The sequence below is a fragment of the Pteronotus mesoamericanus genome, unplaced genomic scaffold, assembly GCF_021234165.1.
Source record: "Pteronotus mesoamericanus isolate MK-2021 breed Mesoamerican mustached bat unplaced genomic scaffold, CSHL_Meso_final scaffold_174, whole genome shotgun sequence".
NCBI classification, from domain to species: Eukaryota; Metazoa; Chordata; class Mammalia; order Chiroptera; family Mormoopidae; genus Pteronotus; species Pteronotus mesoamericanus.
In genome coordinates, this window is record NW_026555309.1 from 33,664,600 (window position 1) to 33,689,737 (window position 25,138).

Here is a 25,138-nt window from a genome sequence, read left to right on the forward strand (position 1 = left end):
TTGCAAGGCTTGGAAATCTTTCCTATTTCCCTGCCTCTCTCTCTCTCTCTCTCTCCCTCCCTCCTTTCCTTCTTTATTTCCTTCCTCCCTTCCCCTCTCTTCCTCTCTTGCCCTTCCACCCTCCCTTTCTCCTTCTTTCCTTTCAGATGCTTCTCTCTGGTGATAGGAGTTCAATAGCTTGAGAGCTAAGTGGCTCAAGCTGTGGAATCAGTTCTGGATTTGAATTCCAGGTTTTCTACCTGCTTAGTGTGTGAGAATGGGCTAGTTATTTAACCTTTCTAGTTACTTAACCTTTCTTTTTCAATGAAGTGAGAAGAACGTATATCTTATAGAACTAATATCAGGCTAAAATGGAATAGATAAATGGGAAATCTGATGCAAGTGTCATTAAATGGTAGGTCGTTTCATTATGGTGAAAAAAAAAGCAACAAAAATTGTCTGTCATAGTCAATGCATAAATATGTGTATTAAGGTTCTCCATATGGAGGTAGGATCCATATATATATATGGAAAGAGATTTATTGTTAGTAATTGCCTCACCTGATTACAGAGGCTAGCAAGTCCCAAGATTTGCAAGCTGAAGACCGAGGAGAGCCCAAAGTGTAAGTTGCAGTCTGAAACCTGAGAGGCTGCATATCCAAGAAGAGCCAGTGATTCAGCTCGAGTCCAATGTTTCAACCCAAGGCAGCCTGGCAGGCGCAGTTCCCTTTTACTCAGCCTTTTTGTTCTTTTCAGGTCCTCAGTTGGGTGAGGGCCGCCCACATTAGGGAGGGCAATCTGCTTTCCTCTGTCTGCAGATTCAAATGTTAACCTCATCCCAAAACAGACACACTTGGAATAGTGTTTGATAAAATGTCTGGGCTGCTCATGGACTGGTTGAAACATAAAATTAATCATCACTATGTAGTATGTGAGGCCTGCCCAGAAAGCATCCAGCCACATAACATGAAAAATAGAGACATTTACTGAAGAAGATACAAGATACAAGAAACATTGTACACAGGACAATGATGCCTCAGTCCCCTTCAGAGTAGGCACCTTGGGACCTTGCACAATTCTCTCGATCGCCCTCAGCTGCCCCATTGCATTTTCCTGAATCTCATCGATGGTCTGAAATCTCTTTGCTTTTAAAGGTAATTTTAGTTTTGGGAAAAGCCAGAAGTTGCAGGGCGCCAATTCTGGACTGTAGGCGGGCTGGGTAATTTGATATTTTGCCAAAAAACTCTGCACAAGATGTGATGCAAGAGCAGGTGAGTTGTCCTGATGAAGCTGCCAATCCTCAGCTGCCCAGAGCTGCGACCTTCTGAATCATCCCAATAGTTTCCGCGGGGGAATGTTCAAGCTTAACACAAAAGTGGATGCAGATTCATTGCTCTACTCATTCAGTCATTTTGAATGTGATGGCCACACAGTACACACGCTCACTCAGCAGTATCTACCGCCCCCACTGACTAGTACAGTGAAGTTGTCATTGTTCACGCATGTGCATGCCAGTCCGCTGTCCTTTGCTGTGAGATTACATCGATGTCGCACCAACTGTTCTCATTATATTAACAATGACTGGACATCTTCCAGACAGCCTTGTACTTCTAGGAAGTAAGAAGTTCTGCAAAGAAAAATAAAACAGTAAGAAGAGAGTTATGGGAAGTGCCGTTTTAGATGGGGTAGTCAGCTGTCAGGGATGCTTGGAAAGGTAAGTCTACTCCAGGACTGAATGAAATGAGGAGTAAGTTCACTCTGATTAATGTGATCTCTAAATACAGCTGAAATAAGCCTCCTGCTCACCATCTGCTAGATGGACAAATTGTAACATTAATACAACAGACAACTAGTGGCCACCCACGTTGCATTATGTTAGGACACCTTCCATGGTATGATGGAAAAGGCATACGGGACACAACATTTAGAAGACTTGACATCAAGTTCAGGCTCTGCCAGTAACCACAAAGCCATTCACTTGTCTCTCTGAACCTCAGTTTTGTTTTCTGAAAAATGAGAACAATTAACCACTCTCTACAAAAGTGTTGTATTTGATGTTAGTGTATTGAAAAACTCTTTTAGAACCCTTGAGCTGTTGGCAAATATAAAATGTTAACTTTTTTTTTTTAAGATCTGTGATCTAGCTGAAGCTAATCTTGAAAGTAGCTCTTAGTTTAAAAACTTGAACTTAATCTCATGGGAGACTTAAGTGAAAAATTGTTCTGTGACCACAGTTTTCCTTCAGATGTCTTGGTTAATGAATGGTATACCTAGGTATTTTGCTAGTGGCATAGAAAAAACGATTTAAAGCCACTAAATGAATCAGGCTAATGCTGGTAAAAAAATCTGTGAAATTTTTCTGATTGCATATTAATATAATATGAATAAAAGTAGTATGTGTTCGCCTTTCATTCAGCTTTGCCTTCAGCACTGGAAAAATATCAGGGAAGACAGGCAGACCTGATACCATCTTCCTGATCCCTAAATAACTGTAATCCACTTTCCCAGTGTGGTAGTGGAGCAGGGCGGGAGAGAGACCACATTTCCTTCAGCCATCACGCTTTTTTCTAGTCCCCTGCTGGCTGGATGAATTATGTGAAAAGGGGAATTCTTCTTTAACAGCACAATGCAATGTAGTTCACATTCATTGGTGAACTATATGCCAAGAGCTGAGCCAGACAAAAAGGATACAAAGATAAAACACTAATTTCTCACCTCTCAAAGAGTTCAGTCTAGTCAGGGGGATAGAAATGGAAACAAATCATAGTAACTCAGTGTTAGTACAACAAAGCAGGTTCAAATGCAAAAGCAGTAAAGAGCTGTTGGCAAATATAATATGTTGTTAACTTTTAAACACATTTTAAAGTAAAGAGGGGCAGATAAGGTTTAATGTAATGTTGTGCCGTGATTTCCAGATATAGAATGTTGCCAAATTGTTAGCTTTCCCAAGCCACCCCACCATGCACCTCTAGGTGTGGCATATAATGGGGGTACTTCCTTCCGATTTTTTCTGTAACGTCAGTGCTGTTAAGTTTGTGATCTAGCCTGTCTGTTGGGTGCTTTCCTCTGCAATCAGCTGCTTAGCTTTTTTTTTTTTTTAACACTATATTTTCAGATTTATACTTTAGATAAAGACCGTGTGAAGCCAAGAGCTGAATTAAAATCCATCTCAAGAAGTAATTTTCTCTGCTTCTTTGCTTTAACTATAAATATAATGCTGAGGTCAAACAATTTATTTTATTTAAAACAATTGCTTATGAATACTTTATTAACAATAAAAGCATATGTACTTACCCTCTTTAAATGTGGTTTTAAATTACATTTGGCTGCAGAGTTTTACTCATCAGTCACCTGGGCTCCCAGCTGTGGCTGGTTTTTCACCACTGGGTTCCCTAACTCATTTTAAGTGCTTAATGCTTTCTTTCTGATTGGTCTCTCTCCATTTAAGAATGTCAAAATGGTAATATATTTGCCAGTGGAAGGAGATATTATTTGTCATCAGTGCTGAATCTGAGCTCTTATTTTTTAAATAACATTTGAATATACATGGTATGAATGTATCACAGTTTGTTTGACCATTAACCTGTTGACAGGCATCTGGACTAATTTAATTTATTAACTATTATGAATAAAACTGTTCTGAGCATTTGTGTACATTCTTTTGTGTATGAATGTAAGTTTTTATTTCTCTGTAATCAATGTCCAGGAGTGCAATTGTTTGGTTTGTATGGTGATTTTATGTATACACTTAAAAGAAACTGCCAGACTATTTTCAGAGTGGTTATACCATTTTATATTCCCATGAGCCATGTGTGAGTGACCCAGTTTCTACACATACTTGCCAGCATTTGTTGTTACCTTCATTATGTTTTATTTTAGCTATTTTGATAGGTGGGCACAGTTAAAATTCATTGTGGTTTTAATTTACGTTTTCCTGATAGTTAAGGATGTTGAACATCTTTTTATGTGCTCGTTTGCCATCTGTATACACTCTGATGAAAGAGCTGTTCGAGTCTTCTACCCATTTTCTATTTGAATTGTTTGGTTATTTACTAGTGAGTTTGAGAGTTCTTTGTGTATTCTATGTACAAATCCCTTGTTGAGTGTGTGGTTTGCAAATCTTTTCCCCAGTTTTTAGCTTGTCTTTCCATCTTCTTCATATGAGCTTTTACAGAGCAAAACTATTTTGTTTCGGTCAAGTCAAATTTATCACCGTTTTTGTTTATGGGTTTGTACTTTGGTGCCAACTCTAGGAACTCACTGTCTAGCTCTTCCTTCCAAACATTTTCTCCTATTTTTTTCTTAAACTTTCATAGTTTTACTTTTTACATTTAAGTTAATGACCCACTTTGAATTAATCCTGCTATAGGGTAGGAGGGTTTGGTCAAGTTTGTTTGTTTGTTTGTTTCCATGGATATTCAATTACTCCAGCACCATCTGTTGAAGCATTTTTGCACATTTGTCTGAAATTATATTTAGATTTTAAATCATATAGTTGAACATATTTGCATGGGTCCATTTTTGGCTTTTCTGTTCTTTTCCATTGATTTATGTGCCTATCCCTCTGAAATACCAGACTATACTGATTACTATACCTGTACAGTTAGTAAGCTATATATCTGGTAAAATAATTCCTTCCACTTTATTCTTCTTTGTCATGATTGTTTTAGCTATTCTAGGGTCTGTGCCTTCCCATAAACATTTTAAAATAAGCTTGTCTATATCTTAAAAAAAAAAACACAACACAAAACCCTTTCTGACATCTGGTAGGAATCACATTAAATCTATAGACAAACTTGGGGGTAATTGTTATCTCTACTATGTTTAGTCTTCTAATCCACGAGCATGGCAAATCTCTCCATTTATTCATTTATTTATGTCTTCTTTGATTTCTTTTATCAATAGTTTAAATTTCAGCACATGGATCCTGCTGATGTTTTAAGTATATACCTAAATATTTCATTATCTTTGGAGCACTTATAAATGGTATAAATTTTTTTTTATTTTTTTCCTGTCGAATGAGCACAAATTGTATATCATTGTGACCTTAATTTATTTTGTTAATGCAGTCACCAATGTAGTTAAAATTCTCTTCATTCATTTGTTTGGTATATATATTTCTTGTTCTCTGAAGTTTCTATTTATTTTTTTTTTTAAATATATTCTTCAACTGATTCTTTTCTAAATGTTTATCTTGTACATGTCTTCTCCTAATTGGAACTTTAAAAAAAATTTTTTTCTTAAGGTTTTTGTCAATGTTCTAACTTATAGTCAATTAATTTTATATCTCACTTTGGAGTTATTAGAATTTATTTTTTCCTTTTTATTGAATCCACTGGGGTGACAGTGGTTAATGAATTATATTGAACTTTATCGCCAGGTCAAAATGGCTTGAATGATCTAAATAGGACATTTCTATTGGAAACATTTTTAAATAGAAAACACCTGTTTTCATAGTCCTCTTCTATGTAAGGAGAGGTCATTCCCTTTCTAAAACCTTATCTTCGCTATAACTAAACACAAAAGTGAAATAACATTCCCAATAATTTTGGACAAGAAAGGAAAATACTCTCCATTTGAGCAAGTTTTCCCATTAAAAATGAGAGAACTGGATTCTTAAAGCATCAAAGGACCTCAGTTTTAAATTTCTGTCCCAGGATTTCTCGCAGTACTCTGTTTTAGAATATTTCAGTCTGGTACAGTAGAATTGAATCCCTAGATGGTGGTGGCTTTGTATTTGGTTATTAAAGAAGAGAAATTTGGTGTCCCTAAATGTAATATACCAAATTTGGATTAAGCTGTACTATATAGCTTTCATATGTGTATCTGAGTATTTCATTGGCAAATACATTTTTCCCCATCTGGTAAAAGGATTAGATATCCTATACATATTTATGTCTGGGGGAAGAAAACCAAGATCCTTTTAGCAAAATTTGGCCTGCTAGGTGCAGCGATATATATTAAATTTCATGGCCAACCATAGTAATTCAACTATTTTCCCCCTAGGAAAAAATATATTTACTTATGAATACTTTTATATTTTGGTTTTTTTCATTACCTAAATTATATTTCAAATATTGTTTTATTGTCATTTTAATGTTAGAAAACAAACTAGGGATTTGTTGAGCAATTTCAAGAAGCTGACAAGATATGAAGAAACACACACACACGTGCGCCCACACACACACACACACACACACACACACACACACAATTCATGATCTCCAGTCCTAATATGAAAATTCAGCAAAGTTAAGCAGGGTTTTTTTTGGAAGCGCAAACTACAGTACAAAGGAACGCTACTGAAGTTACTAACAATACCATGACATTTTTAAGGGTTTTTAAGCACATTAAGAATATTTTAGTTCTGGCTGGTGGGGCTCAGTGGACTGAGTGCTGGCCTACAAACCAAGAGGATTCCAGTTCAGTTCCCAGTCAGGGCACACGCCTGGGTTGCAGGTCAGGTCCCCAGTTGCGGGCATGTGAGAGGCAACTAAATCTCTTGCACATTGACGTTTCTCTCTCTCTATTTTTCCCTCCCTTCCCCTCTCTCTGAAAGTAAATAAATAAAATAATGTTCTTTTTTAAAAAAGAATATTTTAGCTTCTTGGCTCTGTGAGAATGTAAGCGGTGGTTTTCGCCTAGTCAAGCACAGACCTACCATACATATCAGACAACCTTCTCCTTTGTTGCGAAGACAGCAGTTTCCCCTTGGCCCCCCAATCACTGGTGGCTAGGACTTCCCAGGCCCCAGGCTTCCTGTTCTAGGTCCTTATTCTGAGACCTACTTGAGCCATTAAAAAAAAAATCAGTTCCTTAAATGATTTTAAGGAACAAAATTTTATTGCCATGTAGACAAAATAGAGTAGTCCCGCTTATAGACTGTTTCGTTTTCCATGGTTTCAGTTACCTGTGGTCAACCATGGCCCCAAAAACATTAAATGGAAAATTCCAGAAATAAACAATTCATAAATTTTAAATTGAACACCATTTCGAGTAACAGACTGAAATCCCCCACCATCCTGCACCATCTTGATCCACCTGCTTAGGCCACTGACCACCCCTTTGTCCAGCATAACCACTCTATAGCCACACGTCCCACCTGTAAGTGACTTAGCAGTCACCTAGGTTATCAGATCCACTGTCACGGTATCGCAGTGCTTGTGTTCGAGTCACCTTTATTGGACTTAATAATGGCTTGAAAAAACAAGAGTAGCAATACCAGCATTTAAGAAACCAGGTTATGCCAAAGAGAAATCAAAAACTTTATCACAGGTGTGTATGTACAGGAAAAAAATATTTTTTATAAATATGTGTATACATAGATAAATACAGATACGTACACATATACTATGTGTGATTTCAGGCATCCACTGGGAGTCTCAGAATGTTTCCCCAGCAGATAAGAGGAGGATACTGCTGTGAGCACAAGAATTTGAATTTGGAGACACTCTTGGGCCCTTTCCAATTTTCTTCTTCCACAAACCCTTTCTACTTTAGCAAACCTCAGCATGCCTCTCTTAGACTAAACGCGTGGTCTTGACATTTCCTTGAACTCAGGAGGCCCTTCCTTCTCTTCTCCTGCCACTTCCTGTAGCTTTTTAATCACAACAGGGAGCTGCCCTGCTTCCTAGCCATCTTCCCCGCCTTTGCCTACCTGCTCATGCTGGTGTTGCTAAGATCTTTCCTGGAAAGAATCTACCGGCTCAAACCCAGAGCTGCAGGATTTTGCACAGACATTACTTTCTAAAATATGCCGAAGGCTCGAGTTGCCAGGATGGTGTGAACCTGCCCGTGTTTTGCTAACTATTTCCAGGATGCTGTCTCTGCCACCAGCAGTTACCATCATTTTCCCTAGTGCAAATGCATTGAAGGGAAGAGTTGTAAAAATATGGTTGCCTTAGTGGGAACTTGATTGTATTCTTAGCACTGAGTTATTTGACAGACACTAAAATAGACTCATTCTTTTCAAAGTTCCAGCAGTAACACCGGTGCTTTTCTGGTTTGTCCTTTGCAGAAGTGAAATTTTTCTGTGAAACTCCAGCCATTGCTGATATTGTAATCCTGGTTGATGGTTCATGGAGTATTGGAAGATTCAACTTCAGGCTGGTTCGGCTTTTCTTGGAAAACCTGGTTACAGCATTTGATGTGGGCTCAGAGAAGACTCGAATTGGTACACTTCTATTATTAATAGTAGTCAGCTGTCACTGTAAAACTTTGGGGAAGCTTCTTAAGAAATTCCAAAAAAATTCTACAAAGTGGCTTTCAAAATTACAGGATCAACTATAGTGGTGTTCCCCAAAGTGCAAGTTTGGATCGATAAATATTTATTCCTGCTAATTTTGCTATGGTACTGTTATTCAATTAATTATTGAACATATTTTAATTTTTTGGAAGTCAAAATCTTCGCTACCTAATAATAAATAATAATAATAAAAATTTTAAAATTAGAGTTGGCTTAAGAATTTTTCAGGTGAAAGTTTTATTTTTAAAGGAAACAGCTTAATCTATTGAAAGAGTAAACTAAAAAATAAGTGAAAATTGGAAGTAGTTTCATAGTACAAGATAATCTTTGCCAAATTAAGTCTAGCTGAGTTAAAAAACAACAAAACTCCTAGTTTGACTTTTAAATAACCATTAAGGAAACTCCTTCCTTCGGGAATAAAAACCAACATATAAATCTAGACCTATTTATAAACATAATCAGACTTTTAAAAAACATGCTAAGTACCTCATTAGGTAGTCACTTGTAGATGGCTAGATGATAGATACATTTTCTCAGCTCCCAGGTAATCCTCCCAATTAATTCCCTAAATTGATGCCAGAAATCCCTTCTCTCCCACTTGCCCTTCAGGAATCCTTCTTGAAAGTGCATAGTGAGTCAGAGAAAAAAGTGTTTCAAGAAAGAAGCAGTTCATCATCCTGGTTCCTCAAGGAGTCCACTAGACCTTTGAGTAACCCCTCATTTCTGAGTGGACTTTCTTATCTTTCTTTTCCAGGTCTTGCACAGTATAGCGGTGACCCCAGAATAGAATGGCACTTGAATGCCTTTAGCACAAAAGATGAGGTGATCGAAGCTGTCCGAAATCTACCGTACAAGGGAGGAAATACGTTGACAGGTATGTTTTGTTCAGTCCACATTTTTAGCAACCTATTTGCTGAAAAACAGTTTTATTTTTTCAATTTGTCTCTTTGTAAGACTTAGCATATTTTTTAAACCAAACTATCATCTAAAGTTCTTCGATGCCTCTTTTCTCTAACTCAGCTTTAAGAGTTACAACCCAGACATCTCATTCCATACAAATATAACATCCCAGGAAGGGTCTGGTTGACCCAGAAGAAAACGGAGCAGTCTCGGAGGCGGACCGCGTTCCATAGCTGTCTTAACCTTTGCGAATCCTTTTCCTCCTTCTTTTTTCACCCATTTTCCCTTCCAGCCATCCTGTTCATGAAACACACACAAATCCTACCTTATATTCCAGAAAGGTATTTTCTTGGCCCTTATTCTGCCATCAGTAGTTAGTATGAAAATACTTGCGGATCTTTGGCTCACTGATGTTTTTCATAAATCAAGAATGTAAGACTATTTAGGGGATAATTATCCAACCCCAGGGATTGTCTCAGGTTTTAACCTTACTGCATGCTAATGTTCTCCCCCAGGCATACAGTATAGATGCTAAATGAAAACATATAGATGCTGCCATAGACTTCTAAGGACCCCACTGAAATCCTGACAATTGCTTTGCCAATTTGAGGCATAATGTCATGGGCTCTTTTGTTAAGACACCCAAAAAATTACTTAATACAAGTCCTGTAACAATATTGCGGCATTTCTGATTTCTTTCTTGGTGAAAAGTGTCACACTCAAAAGGCACGAGTTAAATATTCTTTTAGATCTGCCCCCACTACCTCTAAAAGAAAGAGATAGAAAGAATTCGTGGTTCTTTAGGCCATAATTAGCAAAACTGAAGTTGTAGTGATGATATTTGGAACAGTCAATATTGTGTGGGCATTCTTGTTTTATCCTAAATTGTGAAGGTTTAGATTTTCTTGTACATAGATCTGTCTTTGTCCATTGACTGTGAATTCAGTGTTCTTTACAAAGGCTAGTTTCTAAAATGATGGAATATTCAATTACTTTTATTACGTCTCTTCTGGTGGATTTTAGTTTTTCATTCGATCTGTCAAGGAATAGGTTGTTGTAAAAATGTAGATGAAAGTTTGCGTCTAATAAAAATCCCTTTAGTTCAATAAGTTACTCATCTTATGGTTACATTTTGCAGAATTGGAAGGCCTTTTATTAGAGGTGGTTAGTTTGTGTTTATTTTTCCTTGTTTTCTCCCAGGTCTTGCTTTGAACTACATTTTTGAAAATAGCTTTAAGCCAGAAGCAGGAGCAAGGACTGGAGTATCCAAAATTGGCATTTTAATCACAGACGGGAAGTCCCAGGATGATGTTATTCCACCATCCAGAAACCTTCGTGAGTCGGGTGTGGAACTGTTTGCCATAGGTATGTTATTTATAACCCTGTTTAAGCCATGGGGACAGACACGCAGCCGCTGAAAACAATATGTAATGCAAAGTGCACTTCACTGAAAGCCAAGAGACCTGAACATTTTCTAGTCTTGGCTCTCATCATGATTAGTCATGTGATCTGAGCCCAACTTCCTTCCATTTGAAATGGAAGTGATGGTAACCGTCATGTAACCTACAGTGTGAGAATCTCTAGGTGAGATGCCATACATAAAATGCTGTGGAAAGCATGAAGTTCAATGGTTAGGTTTATACTTGTTACCTTTTCTTAGTCAGGACTTTTCTCTTTAATACCTCTTTATTGGCTATCTCTTTTCTGGTAGTATATAGAGAAACTAATTTAGTATTTTTAAGTAATTAAGGTCCTGCAGCTATTCAAAGAAATCACAAAGTTCCAGATTTGCAATATTATCTCTCTGAAGCTCTTTTTAAGGTACCATTCTTGCAGAAAAGGAGATATATATATATATATATATATATATATATATATATATGGCACACATACAGAATAACTGCAGAAAACTTAGATGATGCAACTTTGCTCTCAATTAAAACATTTACATTTTCTTTGGCAGTAGGAAGGCCTTCTATTTAGTAGAGACCGACGAAACAAAAACAAACCTTAAAACAAGACACAGTTACTCTGGCCCATTTCTAGATTTACTATCAAAATGTGGTTTACAGAATGTTTCATTCAAGAACTATTTGCTTATTTGCTGTGTGCCAGACATTGTGGTGGGTACTGGGGCACAGAGATGAGGAAGGCCAAATCTGTACCAAACAAGCCCCTTCCAAGTCATGAGGACCATTTCCTCTCTTTCCATGTTGTTGGCAACAAATCATTTTGCTATTTTTTTTGAAGTGTGTGTGTGTGTGTGTGTGCGCGCGCACACACATGCCATGTAGAGAGAGGGATGCCATCTCTCTCTATAGAGACAGGGAGGAAGAGAGAGAGAGAGAAATGAGAAATAGATGATTTGGGACTAAATGCCATGGAAAGCATTACTGATTATTAAGTTCATTGCTTCAGCATGCACTAATGTTATTTTGTTTGTGGACCCAGATCCAACTGTGCCTTTTAGAAGCTGTTGTAGAAGTCCTTCAGGCAAGAAACATCAAAGAGATTGATTTAATTTTCATTTTTTTATTTTACTATCCTTTCCTCCAACAAAGGAAATCCCTTCAGAAGATGTAAACTAATGGGGATTAATTCATGTGTTTACTCTCCATTTTCTGGTCTTGTTAATGATGAATGGATGAGTTTTTAAACAAAATGTTGAGTGAATTCAGATGTGATTTGGACCCTTTTTTTTTTTTTTAAATTACCTGAAAACCAGTAGTATTTATTATCCTATGACCCCCTAAAGCAAATACTTGAGAGACAAACAAGGCTTTGTTACTCAGTATGTTGAGGTTGGAAGATAAATTGCGTGGCTCTGCCAGGCATCTAAGAAGTAGTTCATGTTGCCCCAGGTAATCACTCTTCCTTGCTTCCGTAGTACCTCTTTTAACACTTCTAGATGATTGCAATGTCAGGGATTTATAAAGAAATGCCTCTTGCTTGTTGAAGCCTGGGGAAGAGAAATCTACCTTCACACCCATAAAACCCAACCCTGTGCCTCCCCTTTTCTATTTCTACTTTCACTGGTCAATATTTACTCATTTTAAAGTGCAGTCTTCTGAGAGGTAGCATGATATAGTGGTTAAGAGCATACGACTTTGAGCCTAGATGGCCTGGGCAGAATCCCAGGCGTACCCTTCCTGGTTGTATTTCCTTAAGCAAGTTAATTAATCTCTCTGTGCATCAGTTTACTCATCTGGAAAATGAGAAAGACAGCTTTGCCAGACTCATAGGGTTGGCTCTGAGGATTAAATGTATTGGTTTACAGAACACACTGAAGTGCTTTCGGCCATAGTAAGCACACTAAGTGTTAGCATCCACTGCTAAGGTAGATACTGGAGAAGCTGCATGAGGGCCAAGGGTTTTTTGTATCATGCTGCTCCCTGCTGTATTCCAAACACCTAGCATTGCACTTGACCTGTAGTGAGGAAATTCAACAACCGTTGTGGAAGGACCAGAGCTTCCCTGTTTGCAGTGGTTACTAGCCAGCCACTTGCATTTGAGTACATTCAAAAATTTTTCCCAAGCTGCCTCTTAAAACTACGTTATAATAACATTAATGATATTATTAATTATATATTATTTTTATTCTAGCAGTAGTTCTCAATGTAAGTAAACATGTTTTTATAGAAATTTACACCCAAAGCTTTGATAGTTTAGAATACTGGTTTAATTACTATTGCTTCTGCACTAGCCATGCAAGATAAAAGTTAGTTTCATGCATGTATCTTCTGGTTAAGACTTACTGAAAAAATTAAGACAAGCCATTTAAAAATGATCCTGGGGATGACTTTTTAAAAGCATCAGGCGGGAGAGATGTGCCTCGTTAAAGGAGCCCATGCACTGATTGCGGGGGAGAGGCGGGGCTGGGGCTGGCAGCTGTCGCTTTGCCAAACGGGCCGCGGATGTCACAGCCCTCCCTGTGGTCCTCAATGCAAGGGGTGAAGAACGCGGACGAGAACGAGCTGCAGGAGATCGCCTCGGAACCGGACAGCACTCACGTGTACAACGTCGCCGAGTTTGACCTGATGCACACGGTGGTGGAGAGCCTGACGCGGACCGTGTGCCTCCGCGTGGAGGAGCAGGACCGCGAGATCAAAGGTAAAGGCGTCTCAGGGAGCAGCCATTCTGGGCACGTGGGTGCTGCCCTGAGCCCAAGGCTGTCGGGGGTTATGAAAATTCTTACCACCTTTAATCTTGACTTTCTACGTAGCCCCCTGTATTCTCCTGAGAAGCGAGTGAATCGTAAGGGTAGAAACGGGGGTATATAGGCAGCGGTATGGGGGTGAGGGAAGAATGCTTGAACCATGCGGTACTTTTCTCCATGGTGTTGCACTGAGACCATCATATTTGTTTCTTTAAATTGAACGTTGGATTTTTGAGATAATTGTCCATTTACATAGTTGAGAGAGAGAGATTGTGTATACTTTTCCAGTTTCCCTTGATGGTAACAAAAACCACAGTTCATTGTCACGGGCCGGGTGCCGGCATCAACGCGGTCAGCATTTGGGGCACTGTCGTCACCACAAGGTTCATTCCTGTTGTCCATCCATTGCCACACCCACGTCTATCCCTCCCCTGACCTCTCCTTAACCCCTGCCAATCACTAATCGGTTCTCCCTCTCTAAATATTTTTTATTTTGAAAATATCATATACATGGAATTAGATAGTATGTAACCTTTGGAGATGGGCTTTCTTTACTCAGGGTAAATCCCTGGAGATTCATTCAGGTTGTTGCCTGTATGGATACTGCTTTCCTTTTAATTGCTGTGTTGTATTCCATGGTATGGATATACCATGGTTTGTCTAACCATTCCCACATTGACAGACATTTGAGTTGTTTCCATTCTTTGGCTGTTACAAATAAAGCTGCTATGAACATACATGTAGAGGTTCTTGTGTGAACATATGTTTTCATTTCTCTGGGATAAAGTCCCAGAGTGCAATTGCTGTATCATATTGTAGTTTTATGTTTAGTTTAGTTTAGTTTTAGTTCAGAAACTGCCAAGCTATTTTCCAGAGTGGCTGTAGCATTTTGCATTCCCACCAACAATGTATGATGGATCCAAGTTCTGTGCATTGTCACCAACACTTACTGTTGCTACTGATTTTTATTTTAGCTATTCTGATAGGTTGATAGGTGTGTAGTGACAGCTCATTGTATTTTAAAAAATATTTTATTTATTTTTTTTAGAGAGAGAGGAATAGAGGGAGGAAAAAAGGGAGAGAAATATCGATGTGTGAGAGATACATCAGTCAGCTACCACCCCCAATTTGGGATCTGGGTTGTGGAACCCAGGCATGTGCCCTAACTGAGAATCAGACCAGAGACCCTTTGGTTTGCAGGTTGACACTCAATCCCCTGAGCCACACCAGCCAGGGCTCATTATGGTTTTAATTTACATTTCCCCAGATGGCCAATGAAGTTGTACACCTTTTCCCATGCTTATTTTACATCTGGAATATGCTCATTGGTGAAATGTCAGTTCATGTCTTTTGCCCATTTTCCATCTAGTTGGATTTCTTTTGGTTTTGTTTTTTTATGTTTAGTTTTTAACACTTGAGTTTTGAGACTTCTTTCTTTATATTCTAGATACTAATCCTTTTGGGGATATGGGGTTTGTTAATATTTTCTCCCAATTTGTAGCTTGTCTTTTCATCTTTTTAACAAGGTCTTTTGCAGAGCAAAAATGTTTAATTTTGATGAGAGACCAGGTTGGGCAGCCAAGCAGTAGTTTCCTGAACAAACTTCTTGGAGCTTCCTAATGAGAGTACTTTAGATCCCTGGTTTTCCCAGGGAAAAATCTCTACATGTGGTTGCTGATAAAGCATGTTATACAATTCCTGGGCATAGTTAAGTGTTCAATAACTATTTCCCTTCCAGCATTATGGTTACTTAAAGTCTCTTGGGTAAGTGACCCCATGGGATAATAAAAACTAAAGTTCAAGGACCCTGAACTTAACATGTCCTAAATCTTTTGTAGAATCGTCTCTTTTCACATTTACATAACAACAAAGTGCTTATACAGTGTCTAGTTCATAGTGAGTGTTCAGTATTTGGTTGCTTTTTCTTCTCATTTTGCTTTTAGATATTGGCCATTTGTTGAATTGAAATTTCAATATAACTGCTGTACCTCCTGATGCTTAAGAACACAGGATCTTGGGGCAAGGAGCTTGAATATCAATCTCAGCTCTGATAATTGCTAAATGTGAGATTTGAGCAAGTTTTTGAAATTCATTGTGACTTGGTTTTCTCTCTTATGAAATGAGAAGAATAATACAAACTACTGAGAATTAAATAAAATAATACTTCTAAAGAGCTTGGAAGAATACCTATGGATATGCACATACTCAATTAATGTTGTGTTTTTGTTTTTTACTCTTCCAAAGCAATTTCTTTAAGCGAGTTCTTTATAGTCAAGGAATATGTCTTCATTTAAGTTTATATCCTCAGAACCTAGCATAGGGATTGGTACTTAATAGACACTTATGTGTTTTACTGAACAAATACAGGAATGAATAACTGAATCAATTTATCTAGAGATAAAGATCTTAGAGGTAGTATAAAATCAATAGTGATTTCTGGCTAATTGGGTTTCCTAGGTTCATAAGAAATAACTTTGGGGAAAAGGTTCATTGTATGTATTTCTTTAATTTAGCTTTAGCCCTTGCTACCATTGGGCCGCCTACAGAGCTGATTACTTCTGAAGTCACTGCCAGAAGCTTTATGGTCAACTGGACTCACGCCCCAGGGAAGGTGGAAAAATACAGAGTCGTGTATTATCCTACCAGGGGTGGAAAACCAAACGAGGTAATAAGGAGACAATATTTTTAAACCATTGTTTTCATTTTCTCAAATCTTCTACAGTAGTGAGGACAAGACAAAAATGGATATATAGGAGGGACGTTGAGCCACAAACATTTAAAATTATTTGACCTCAATACATTTCCATGTGTCTAGGTAGTTTATTTACATCTTTCCCTGTCACTTCCATCAAATAATCCTCAGATCTGGCCATGTATCCATTTCTAAAACAACTTATTTTGACTTTATTCTTTTTGAAAATTAAAGAGTTCTAAAGCAAAAAAATAAAAAAAATCAGTAGTTAATTATCTGGCCAGAACCCCCTTTTGCTATTCATGTATTCTTTCTATTTCAGGAGTGGTCTGAACTTTCGGCCTTAACAGAGTCAGTGTGTTCCAAATTATGTGGCTGTGAAGTCCTCCGGGGCTGGGGATTTTCTGATGTGTGTGGAGTTGAGTGCAATGGAGAAGCCATAAGAAAGAATCTGGGGCCGGCCTCGTTCATGGCTTGGCCATCAGGGGAGAATAAGCCTTGCCAGATGATTGAATTCTCCCCAGTTCCCACCTTTGATACAGCAATTCACAGGGAATATGTTAACATGTGATAAAGTTTCTCTTTTTTAAAGCGCTAACCTTTTATTGTTGTCATCCTGAGTAACCTCAGCCTGTTACATTTTTTTTTTCTGTATTATGTCAGGAGTTATACTTTTTTTTTGTAAATGTTAGAGAAGTAGATCATGGAGGTTTAAATCCTCTGGATCAAAAAATAAAAAATAAAAAAATCGGAATGTTTCCAAAAGTTCTATATCTTTCATGACTAATAAACCTTTTAAATGCTTCCTAAAGCTCCATGGAAAAATATCACATGTTAACTGTTATTAGGTAGATGTGATTAGGATAAGAATGACACAGTTTCCATTAGATAAGCATTAATAGGGGACTTCTGGACACGTTCCATAAAAGTTGTGTCTCTTCAAGTAGGAATTCAAGAAGAACTGACTGCCACAGTGGGAGGAGTGTGTGACGCAAATAAGAACATATTTAATGAAACGATCTTGCTAGAGATATTATTGCTTTTTTATTTTTATTCTGTGCATGGGATATTTTATACTCTCATTGCTGAACTGTTCTTTAAACAGGTGGTGGTGGATGGAAGTGTAAATTCCACGGTGTTGAAAAACTTGATGTCGTTCACTGAGTATCAGGTAGCAGTCTTTGCAGTATATCCTCACACTGCTAGTGAAGGCCTACGGGGAACTGAAACCACACGTACGTACTGAACTAAGCACTAGGCTTGAACTTGTCATTAGAAGTAGAGGAGGGGCTCTGTAGCTGTCCTGCCTAGTAGAATTACAAGGAAACTATGTTACATCTGTTTTCATTTTTTATAGCATTACAGTTAAAACAAGCTCCTGAGTACTAGTAATTCCTTACCTGAGCATGATTGTGATAGCATACACACACACACCAGCAATCCTGGGAAAGGATCATCTTAGAAAACACAATTAACCACTCATTTAGTTATTTCAAACATGAATTGAGGTCCTATGAAATGGTAGGCAGTGGGCAAAGTTGGTTTAAAAACTCTGCTTCTGGTAAAACAATAGCAGAATAAACAACACCAATAGCAATATGGTGCTATGATAATCACACTCCTGTTCATTACATTGCTGTATTTATCCCTGACAATGATTTGTAAGGCGGGTATTAATATTCTTGCTTTTCAGAAATATTTTGGTAACAATTCCTGCCCCGAAGGAAGCTTTTGTCTAGTTAAGGGAGGGAATGCAAACTGAGGACATGCAAACAAATTGGTGCAATGAAGTGCTACAGGCACTTCTGCCAAAGCGTGACAGGGAGCTGCGCATGTGAACAAAGTCCTGAATTTGACATTGTGGTGGGAAAAACAGGCAGAGCCACAGTATGGAGGACCTAGGTTTGTGTCTGAAAACATTTCATAGTTTTTGTTGGCATTGTTAAAGCCAGAAACTTGTAATTTATCCTTAATCTCTCCCCACCTCACAAATATGGCCAGTCTTAATTATTCCATTTTTCTCAAACCTATGGCTACTTAGTCACGTCTCATCACTGTCCCTGATTGAATGTTTCAATGAGTACTGATTCATTCATGTATTTGTTCATCCAGCCACCCATTCTATCATTTTGTTAAGTGACCCAACAACTATTTTTAATGGCTGCTGCATGTTAGAGACTGCTTGGTGATAGACATAAAATGATGGTGAGAATAGTCTTCTCGCTCTTGACTGGCTCCCAGAGAAGGTGCCCATCACTGAAGTGGGATGTAAGAAACTAGAAGATGTTGTTCCTGCTTTAAACACTCACTGTTTTCCCTCACAGAAGACTATGTGAACAGATTTAAGGATGAAAATCATCTGAAAAACAAACTACGTGTAGTTAAGTAGCACATAGATACTTGGAAATAAGCAAGCACACTGGTAATGGATGAATATTTAAAAAAGTAATCTCCTCTTGCAGTTGCTTTACCCATGGCTTCCAACCTTGAACTATACGATGTGACTGAGAACAGTCTGCGGGCAAAGTGGAACGCAGTGGCTGGAGCTTCGGGCTACCTGGTTCTCTACGCTCCGCTCACAGAGGGTCTGGCTGGGGATGAGAAAGAGGTAACCACCCACTGCCCACTCGAGTCCTAGAATCTTTGACTTCCTTAAAATAGACGTTTTGCTATGAAAATTTAATGCATAAAATTTATAAAATTCACATTAAGCAAGAGGAAAAAGTCATTTGTAGTCCCACCACTTAAAGGTAGTAAGTTGTTCACATTTAGTTATAGTCTTTTTCAATGCATTTTGGACACAACACATGGGAATGTTTTTGCACTTTTCAGTTTTCATTTTGGTTATTGTGAATATCTTTCCATACCATTAAATAATATTTTATTTATCTGTAGTACTTTAAACATCTTTATAGTATTCCACTGTTGTTTTTGTACCAGTTCATGTTCAATTAAATTCATGTTATTGCACATTTAAATAGTTTTCTGTACAAACATGCTTTGTGACCATTTTAAAAATATAACTTTGTATGGTTGTCTGATTATTAGGATAAAGTCCTAGAAATAAAGTGGGTTTTTTTTTTCCCCAAAGGGAATGCCAATCATTATACTAGGTATTACCAAATGACGTTAGAGGAATTTTACATCATTTATATTTCTATATGTAGTCCACAAATGACTGTTTCCCCCATGCACACTGACTCAGAAATTTTGTGTTTACCAATTTGCAAGGTGACAAGTGCATCTCATTGATACAGATTTTTTGCATTTTTCCTTTTTCAATGATGAATCTTTGACTTTTCAATAATTTATGGTAGTCCTCATTTTTAATTCAGGAAACAAATACTATAAGATAGATATTCAAGGAATTAAAGAGAAGTATCTATGACACTTAAAAGTGTCCTGACCAGTCAGGTGGACAAGAGAGGAATACAGAACTTTATTCTTGAACACTGTTTAAAATCTGCCTCTGGTGCCAGAGATTTCTAGGGCCAACAGTGTGGTGAATCTGAGTGTCAAGAACAGAGCATTGGTGACGTGTGTTTGTATTTGCAAGGTTTCGGCAGCTTTTGCCCATTTGGATTTAATGTTGGTTTGAATTATTTTGGCAGAGGGGAGTCTTTAAAATGCTGTTGCAAAGATGCTCAGCTTCACTAGGAAAGAGACAGATAAAGAAGAGGAGGTACCAGTTCAAATGCAATTAGTGAACAACGTTTAAAGCCTGATAATACTACATATGAGTGAGCATGTGGAGGAACGGAATCACTCATGTAAATTGGTAGTGTTGCCTTGGGGAATAATTTGAAATGTTTCATCAAGTTTAAGATATATACAGTTTTTAAGGTATTTGTCATAGCAAAGCATCCTGCAAGGATTTTTCATTGCAGGGACTTGGTCAGAACAAAACATTGCAAACAACTGGTATGTTCATCAATAGAAGAATGGAAAATTGTGGCTTATTTATGCAAAAGAACACCACAAAGGAATTAAATAATGTCAATTCTGTCCCTATGTATCAACATGGATAAATCTTGAAACATAATATTGATAGAGAAAAAAATTATAAAAATATTATGGTGTTATAGTTTCATTTATGTTGTTAAACATACAGAACCACATTATTTACAGGTACATACATATGTATGTAGAGGTAAAAAGATAATGGATCAATAAGATACACCTCAACATTAGGGTAGAGCTAGTGAACAGAAAGAATGAACAGAACTTTTGTTTTATCTGAATATATCCTTTAAAAAATCAGATCTGAAGTCAACATGACAAAATGTTGCTATTTATTAAATTTGAGTGGTGGATACATCAGGGTGTGTTACAGTATTTTCTCCACATTTCTATTATGTATGTTGAGATGTCTCAAAAGGAAAATTTTTAATTTGATAAATAATGACACGGGAAGTTGTGTGACTAGACACTGTCTATGGAGATATTTTGCTTCTTCCCACAACAAAACTAAAAGCAACCTGTTACGCAGCTGTCACCTAGCGGTTACACAACTGAGACTGTTGGCTAGCTTACTCCAAGGGTCAGAAAAGTCATCCCAGAATCAAAGAAGCAAATTGCCAACTTGGGCATCAAGGTGGGATGATCTCTTCTGAATCCTGGAAAAGACTTGCAATACAGGCAGACAGGCCCCTTTGTTGAACTGGGCAACAGAACTGGTCCAGCTCAATTGAGTTTGAAGCAAAGACTGGGCCTCCAGCCAGGCAACTGGTTAGAATTAGCCAAGTGGTGAAAGATGCCCAGTTGGCACGGCCCCCAGTATGCTGGCCCGGAGCTTATACTCTTTCTAGAGAACATTTCTGATTCAATTCCACCCACACTCTCCTGAGGACCAAACATTCAACACTTATTTTCACTGCAGTTGCCACTTGTCCAGATGTAAAGAGTTATCCGAAAACAGCACACATGGGCGTGTTTAGTTTTATATGTTCCATAGCATCTGTTCCTAATATAAAATAATGTGACAATGAACAAATTATGACCGATGCCTGTTTGATGAAGGGATTGTGAGGAGACAGTCTTATTCTGTGAGGTCTCACCTTCATCCAGTTCCACTCTGATCAACATGAATAAGACACATTGGCACACAATCTGATAACGTGTGTTCTTTCCAGATGAAAATTGGACAGACCCACACGGATATTGAGCTGAGTGGGCTATTGCCCAATACGGAGTACACAGTGACAGTTTATGCTATGTTTGGAGAAGAGGCCAGCGATCCTGTTTCAGGACAAGAAACAACATGTGAGCAGTTCCGTCATTCAGATGAAATGCTGTAGTAAAAGCCCAAATCAACATTGGGGTTCTAAATTGGAAATACTGGTTTAGGTTTCAACCTCTTAAGAGCTAATCATAACTTAAGAAAATGTGTATTTGGGAATGTAAAGCACAGCAGAGGGAAGACAGTCAATAATATTGTAATAATTATATACGGTGCCAGGTGGGTACTAGACTTATCAAGAGGATCACTTCTGAAATCATATACGTGTCTAACCATTGTGTTGTGCAGCTTAAACTAATTTAAAAGTAATATTGAATTTCACCTGTAATTGAAAAAAAATTTAAAAATTAAAAAGAAAATGTGTATTTTATTTAAGGGAAGTAAATATATTTCTTCTAGTCATCTTATTATTACGAGTTATATGGATGCTAAGACTGAACTTTAGCATTCTCTAGCCACCAACATCTTGGTCTAAATCCAAAGGCTATAATATGGGCTTTAAAATCAGGCCAGCTGGGATGGCAATGCCAGCTCAAGTCATATTTTAACTGGGTGACAATGGGCAAGTAATATAACATTTCTGAGTCTGTAAAAGGAGAAATAATAGTAGTATAGGTGAAAGACAGTAGTGCAGGTGAAAGCACTCAGCACACATTTATTCAATATTTCTCTGCTCTTATCAAAATTTACATGGTTTTTCTCAAAAAAGTCTTTGCAGTCCTTTTTATCTCAGACTGTTATTATAATTAGTTATTTAAAATTGAGTGATAATTTTACTGGCAAGTCTAATTTTGGTTAAATGTAGGGAGTTCATAGGATTTTTAGGAAAGGTAAATATAAGTACAGAGATTCAGGGTCTTGTCCATCCCTCTGAGCCTTTGGAGGAGGTGAATAGCACAATTTCTACAATGCTTTTGTCTTTAAGATTCTGTCTGGGAAACATACATAGACATTTAATGATAAAGAAGATTTTCCACATTCATTCTTTGCTAATCAAGGCCATGTTCTTGCTCTTTGAACAAAGACAAATCTAATTAAAACAGCAAATAAACACCCTCCGCCCCCCCCCAATAAAAGCTGGGAGAGCCCAACACAGGAGAAATGAATCATACTAGACAGAATCTAATATATCTCTTGACTTGAGTGAACTTTTCCTAACTGCCCACCTATTTTTCACTCAGAATATTCATTTCTTTATATTAAAAAATGTGCATGACCCAAATCTACCATTAGGAGTTGATATTTTTTGTTCATTTTTCATCTATTTTCTTTTTTTCTTAAATATTTTATTGTTCTATTACAATTGTCCCAATGTTTCCCCCTTCGCCCTCCTCACTTATCCCACCACCCTGCCCCGCTCCCACGGTCCATCCCCACCCTGTTGTCCATGTCCGCGGCTCATTAGTGTATGTTCCTTGACCAGTCCCTTCCCCTTCTATCTACCCTTAACCACTCCCACCCTGTGTTGCTGTCAGTCTGTCCCTTGTTTCCATGCCTCTGGTTCTATTTTGTTTGTCTCTTTTGTTTATTAGGTTCCTCTTGTAGGTGAGATCATATGGTATTTATCTTTTACCACCTGGCTTATTTCACTTAGCATAATATTCTCCAGTTCCATCCATGCTGTGGCAAAAGTTGAATTCCTTCTTCTCTCTGCTGCATAGTATTCTGTTGTGTAAATGGACCACAGTTTTTTGATCCACTCATTTACTGATGGACACTTAGCCTGTTTCCAGCACTTGGCTATTGTGAATGATGCTGCTGTGAACATAGGGGTGCAGAGATTCTTTTGAATTGGTGTGTCAGGATTCTTAGGGTATCCTCCCAGTAGTGGAATTGCTGGGTCGAAAGGCAGTTCTGTTATTAGTTTTTTGAGGAAATTGCATACTGTTTTCCATAGTGGCTGCACCAGTCTGCATTCCCACCAGGAGTACACTAAGGTTCCCTTTTCTCCACATCCTTGCCAGCACTTGTTTGTTGATTTGTTAATGATAGCCATTCTTATTGGTGTGAGGTGGTATCTTATTGTGGTTTTAATTTGTATCTCTCTGATTGCTAGTGAGGTTGAGCATCCTTTCATATTTCTATGGGCCCTGTGTATGTCCTTCTTTGAGAAGTGTCTGTTCAGATCATTTGCCCATTTTTTTTAGATGGATTGTTTGTCTTCCTGGTGTTGAGTTATATGAGTCCTTTATATATTTTAGAGATCAAACCCTTGTCGAAGATATCACAAATGTTTTTCTGTATGGTTGGATCCTTTTTCATTTTGCTGATGTTTTCTTTAGCTGTGCAGAAGTTTTTTAATTTGATTAGCTGTGCATTTGTTTATTTTTTCCTTTATTTCCCTTGCCCTAGGAGATATATCTACAAAAATATTGCTGTGTGGGATATCTGAAATTTTATTGCCTATGTTCTCCTCTTGGACTTTAATGGTGTCACAAATTATATTTAAGTTGTTTATCCATCTTGAGTTTATTCTGGTATGGTGTAAGTTAGTGGTCTAGTTTCATTTCTTTTTCTTTTTTCTTTTCTTTTTTTTTTGCATGTACCTGTACAGCTCTCCCAACACCACTTGTTGATTGAGGTTATTTTTACTCCATTTTATGCCCCTGCCCTCTTTGTCAAATATTAATTGACCACAGAGTCATGGGTTTATTTCTGGGCTCTCTATTCTGTTCCATTGATCTGTATGTCTGTTCTCATGCCAGTACCTGACTGTTTTGATTACAGTGGACTTGTAATATAGTTTGATATCAGGTATTATGATCCCTCCTTCTTTGTTTTTCTTTCTCAAGATTGCTGGGGCTATTGGGGTCATTTTTGGTTCCATATGAATTTTTGTTCTAGATCTGTGAAATACGCCATTGCTATTTTAATAGTGATTGCATTGAATCTATAGAGTGCTTTAGGTAGCATGGACATTTTAAAGATGTTAATTCTTCCAATCCATGAACATGGTATATGCTTCCATTTATTTGTATCTTCCTTAATTTTCTTCTTCAGTGTTCTATAGTTTTCTTAGTACAGGTCTTTTACTTTCTTGGTTAAGTTTATTCCTAGATACTTTATTTTTCTTGTTGCTATAGTGAATAGGATTTTTTCCTAGTTTTTTCCTGATATTTCATTGTTGGTATACAAAAATGCCTTCTATTTCTGAATATTGATATTGTGTCCCGCTATTTTGCCAAATTCATTTATTAGATTAAATAGTTGTTTTGGTGGAGACTATAGAGTTTTCTTTCTACAATATCATGTCATCTGCAAATAATGATAGTTTTACCTCCTCCTTTCCAATGTGGATGGCCTTTATTTCTTTTTCTTATCCGATCACTGTGGCTCAAACTAAAAACTAATGTCCCAGGTACTTGTTCCTGAGAATGGTGTTCTTTTTATTAATCTGCTTTTTATTTTATTTTTTAAAATATTATTACAGAAATTTTTTGGTTGCAGTGGTTAATAAGATTATAAGGTTTCAAGTGTACAATTCTATAATACAGCACCTGTATATTGTATTGTGTGGTCACCACCCAAAGTCAAGTTCTCCTTCCATCACCATTTAGACTGGCAGTTTTATGGACTAAGGAAACCAGACATTGTTTCATCATACTGCACAACACTTAAAATAATTATATTTCTTTTCCCCCTCCTACAATTTCTCTCTCAATACTTAAGGATAAGTTTGAGAGTCACTAAGTCATATAGGCTCTTTATTGACAAATTTATATATATAATTAATGAAAGAATTGACCTTAGGGGTGAGGGAAACATTATGCTACTATAGCTGACAGCTATCATTATTTATCTTCTAAATTTTTGCTCTACTGGCTCTATCAGTACTATATCACATGTCCTTAAATCAGTTGTTCAGTTGCCTGGGTTAAATCCTAAATGCTCCTCTGCTCCTACTAACTGTGACCATGGCCAAGCTAC

General features: G+C 37.5%; 1 protein-coding gene across 1 annotated transcript in view; it reads left to right on the plus strand.

Moving 5' to 3' along the window:
• The window catches only part of COL14A1 (collagen type XIV alpha 1 chain), a 191,287-nt gene that overhangs the window by 45,325 nt on the left and 120,824 nt on the right, over positions 1–25,138 (plus strand). Inside the window, exons 6-13 of the mRNA XM_054590440.1 lie at positions 7,997–8,152; positions 8,979–9,098; positions 10,325–10,489; positions 13,073–13,234; positions 15,794–15,945; positions 17,078–17,207; positions 18,435–18,580; positions 21,105–21,234. Of these exons, the coding sequence (XP_054446415.1) occupies positions 7,997–8,152; positions 8,979–9,098; positions 10,325–10,489; positions 13,073–13,234; positions 15,794–15,945; positions 17,078–17,207; positions 18,435–18,580; positions 21,105–21,234 (1,161 nt within the window). The remainder of the gene's footprint in view (positions 1–7,996; positions 8,153–8,978; positions 9,099–10,324; positions 10,490–13,072; positions 13,235–15,793; positions 15,946–17,077; positions 17,208–18,434; positions 18,581–21,104; positions 21,235–25,138) is intronic.